Source organism: Sorex fumeus, unplaced genomic scaffold (assembly GCF_029834395.1).
Source record: "Sorex fumeus unplaced genomic scaffold, SorFum_2.1 ptg000021l, whole genome shotgun sequence".
In the NCBI taxonomy this organism is placed as follows: Eukaryota; Metazoa; Chordata; class Mammalia; order Eulipotyphla; family Soricidae; genus Sorex; species Sorex fumeus.
The window spans coordinates 11,201,890-11,205,402 of record NW_026606078.1 but is presented as its reverse complement, the minus strand read 5'-3'; the positions used below and the strand labels follow the sequence as shown (position 1 = coordinate 11,205,402).

The following is a 3,513-nucleotide window of genomic DNA, read 5'->3' as shown; positions in this document are numbered from 1 at the left end:
ATATATAAATTTATTTATTCTGAAAACATATTGTGTTAATGTCCTAGCCACCACCTAACTACACAAAATTCCCATAACCCACTGACGAACAAAAATTGTCAGGGAGATGCCACTAAGCAGAATGTGGGCACTAAAGGGTCAGCTCCACCCTCCTTGTGTCCCTTGGGTCGGGGCCCTTTTCTGAAGCCATGACACCCAGCAGTACCACTTAGCCTGGCTGATTTGCATAGCCAGCAGCTCTCTCCCTGAGGGGATAAGAGGGGACCAGGAGGAGTTCAGCCTCAGGTGCCAGAATCCCAGCCCCTCACCATGGCCTGGACCACGCTCCTCCTGGGCCTCCTGGCTCACTGCACAGGTGATGTGTCCAGGCTTACAGCAGCCCCATGTACAAGCTCTGGATCATCCTTGTCCTTGTCTGAGCTAAGCAGGGCACTGGTGTAAAATGCTCATCACCCTGATGGAGGGTGGGAGTGGGGGTGGTGGGGTCCCACAGGATTACTTCAGGTTATGAACATCGGAATCTCAGCAGAACTGAGCTTCCTCCTTACCTGACCTCTCCTTCTCTCTTGCAGGTTCTGTATCTTCCTATGAGCTGAATCAGCCGCCTTCATTTTCTGTGAACCTGGGAGGGGAGGCCAAGATGACCTGTAGGGGAAACAACATTGGAAGAAAAGCTGTTCAATGGTTTCAGCAGAAGCCAGGCCAGGCCCCTGTGCTGGTCATATACAGGGATTACAACCGGCCCTCAGGGATCCCTGACCGCTTCTCTGGCTCCAACTCTGGGGACACGGCCACGCTGACCATTAGCAGTGTGCGCACTGAGGATGAGGCCGACTATTACTGTCAGGTGTGGGACAGCAACAATGCTCACAGCGACACAGACTGATGGGGAAGTGAGACACAAACCTCTGCCCTCTGTCACACTATCCTCAGGCCAGGAGCAGGGTTAAGCCAGCAATGAGTTCATGTAGTCCTGAACCTAAATGGGAGATTCAAGGGTCCCCTCTCCTTCCAGCCCTGCAGTCACACTCCACAAAGGAGCCTCCAGGGATGGATTTGGGTAGAAAACAGGGTAGATTTATTACAACTGTGTACAACTGTACATGAGGGCACTATTGGCGGACCAACATGGCGGGAGTGACACCGGTGCTGGGATTGGATTGAAACCTAGTAGAGCATAGTCACGTAGTAGGACCAGGGAGATGCGAGTGTCCATGCTACATCAGTGCTAAGAGCAGCTTTTACCCGTTTAACACATTTTGGCCTTTCCTAGAGAGGCAGAGTTGGCTGTGTAGAGGGTTGGAAGAACTCTTTTCTCTACACTTTCTCCCTTGTTTTCACTTCACCCAAGGCACCTGCAATAACATTCAATAAATACTTTAATCGCTGCACAAAAGTTCTACAAGCATTCTCATTTCCACACTTTACAGAAGGGAAAGTTGAGGCACTCAGGATGAGTAGGAGCTCAAGTGTGAAAACAGTTTAGCAAAATCCAATTAGATTCTGTCCCAACTTCTTTCTCCTCACCACCATACCTGTGATTGGTGGGTGATTGGTGAGGGCAGGATGGTTGGGGAACACCCAGCTGTGCTCAGGGACCATTCTTGACAGTGCTCAGGGGACAAAAAAGGATACTGGGATTCAAACCCATGTAGACCACTTTCAAGTCAAGTGCCATACCTGCTATATTACTTACCCCTTCCACTATCTTGATGATTTAAAAAATAACCCCTGATCTCTCTGAAAATTCCAGAAATTTTCCGTTTTTCACACACACACACACACACACACACACACACATACACAGAGACAGAGAGAGAGAGAGAGAGAGAGAGAGAGAGCTATTGTGACTATGCATTGTGTCCCTGTCTAGTGGAAATAAAATTTTCACTAAAGATGCAATTTAAAATATTCAGTAGTTTGCATTTAAAAGATTAGGAGAAATAACTGGGATTGATTCGCAATCTATTTTGTCAGTTCTTTAATTAAAAAGACTTACTTCAAATACATACTTAATATAAAATGAGGTATACGTTTTATATTATTCATTATTTCTTAAACCAGGTAGGTAGTTCAAAACTACAGTTCAGTTCATTATTACCAGGTCTATCACCTCCACAGTCTTGTTGTTACAAAAAAAAGAACAGAACAGACAGGATGAGAAACTTTCTCTAAGGCAAATTCTTGCAATTAGACTTACAGACCAGAGGCCAATAAGTGTCTACGAGACAGATATGTCACCAGAAAGAAATTGCTGCTTATTTTCTTCAACCCTAAATGCTGAGACCATTCAAAAATGGGATTTTTATCAAATGAAGTCCACACTCCCTCCATCATCAAAATTTTAAGTAAAAGTATAATTTTAAACATGAATTTGAGTATCAAGCCCTTGATACTATTATGTCAGAGCTATGAATGTCATGAGTCCATATGAACTATTAAATTTAAAAAAAAAATAGCCAAAGCAGGTTGGAGAGAGAATACTGTGAGAAGATATCAACCCAATCAGGAGTGATCCCTGAGCACAGAGCTACAATTAAGCTCTGAGCACTCCCAAGTGTGGCCTCAGAGGAAAAAAAAAGTCAAGGGAATCAGATATATACCCTGGAGAACAGAGCCAGAAGTCACCCCTGAACACCACCGAGTGTGCCCCTCCACAAATGGCAGAGAATCCCTTTCAGTGGAAAGATCATTTCCATAAACCCATAAGACACAAAGCTCTATTTGGTTCATCATTTGACAGGGCAAGATTGAGCAAGAAAATATATTCTTGCCTTCAGCAGCCACCAGGGAGCATCAGAAGCAGACATCAGGGGACTCTTCAAACGCAAAATCCACATGAGATGGGGTGGACAAGATAAGCAGGAGTCAATATCCAGACTCAATGAAAAGATGTCATCATTTTCTACCCTTCCGTCCTTGGCAGTGATGTGCAAGTTCTATGAATGCGGTCTGCTGATCTAGTATGCTTCTTGCTCTGCCAAGGGTCCAGCCATGTTTATTCCATCTGCTAACCCTCTCTCAATGTCCAAAAACATCATTCTTGCACGATAGAAGAGCTTCCTGCCTGCCAGCTGCTCCCCCTTCCTCGCATAATGCATTTGGTTGGCTAAAGTAAATCAAACAGGTTTGAACTTGATGGATTGAGAGAGAGGCAACACAGAGAAAGCAGTGGTCACGGCTTACTCCTGGCTCTGTATTCAGGAATCACTCCTATTGGGACTTAGGGGAAACATGGAGTGCTGGGGATCAATCCCAGGTTGCCTGGGTACAAGAAAAGTACCTATCTGATTTGGTACCACTTTAGCCCCTGATCTTCATAAAATTTCCAGGTAACTGAAAGCACTGTACTGTAATAAGTGCTCACTTGAAAGTGCTCATTTTCAAAGCATGGAGATGCCATCATTCATACAATCATTTCTTGGAACATAGCACAGAAACTGAAAGTGCCCCTCGGTGCACTGGGGATACTGAGGCACATTACTGTGACCAGTAACAGGGGCTCACACTCGG

At 45.2% G+C, this 3,513-nt stretch overlaps 1 gene segment (V, D, J or C); it reads left to right on the top strand.

The window, feature by feature from the left end:
- Window positions 1-227: 227 nt before the first annotated feature.
- Window positions 228-886, top strand: LOC130022835 (immunoglobulin lambda variable 3-9-like). The segment is given in 2 exon segments: window positions 228-355; window positions 573-886. Coding segments are annotated over 2 exon segments (360 nt in total).
- Window positions 887-3,513: the final 2,627 nt, after the last annotated feature.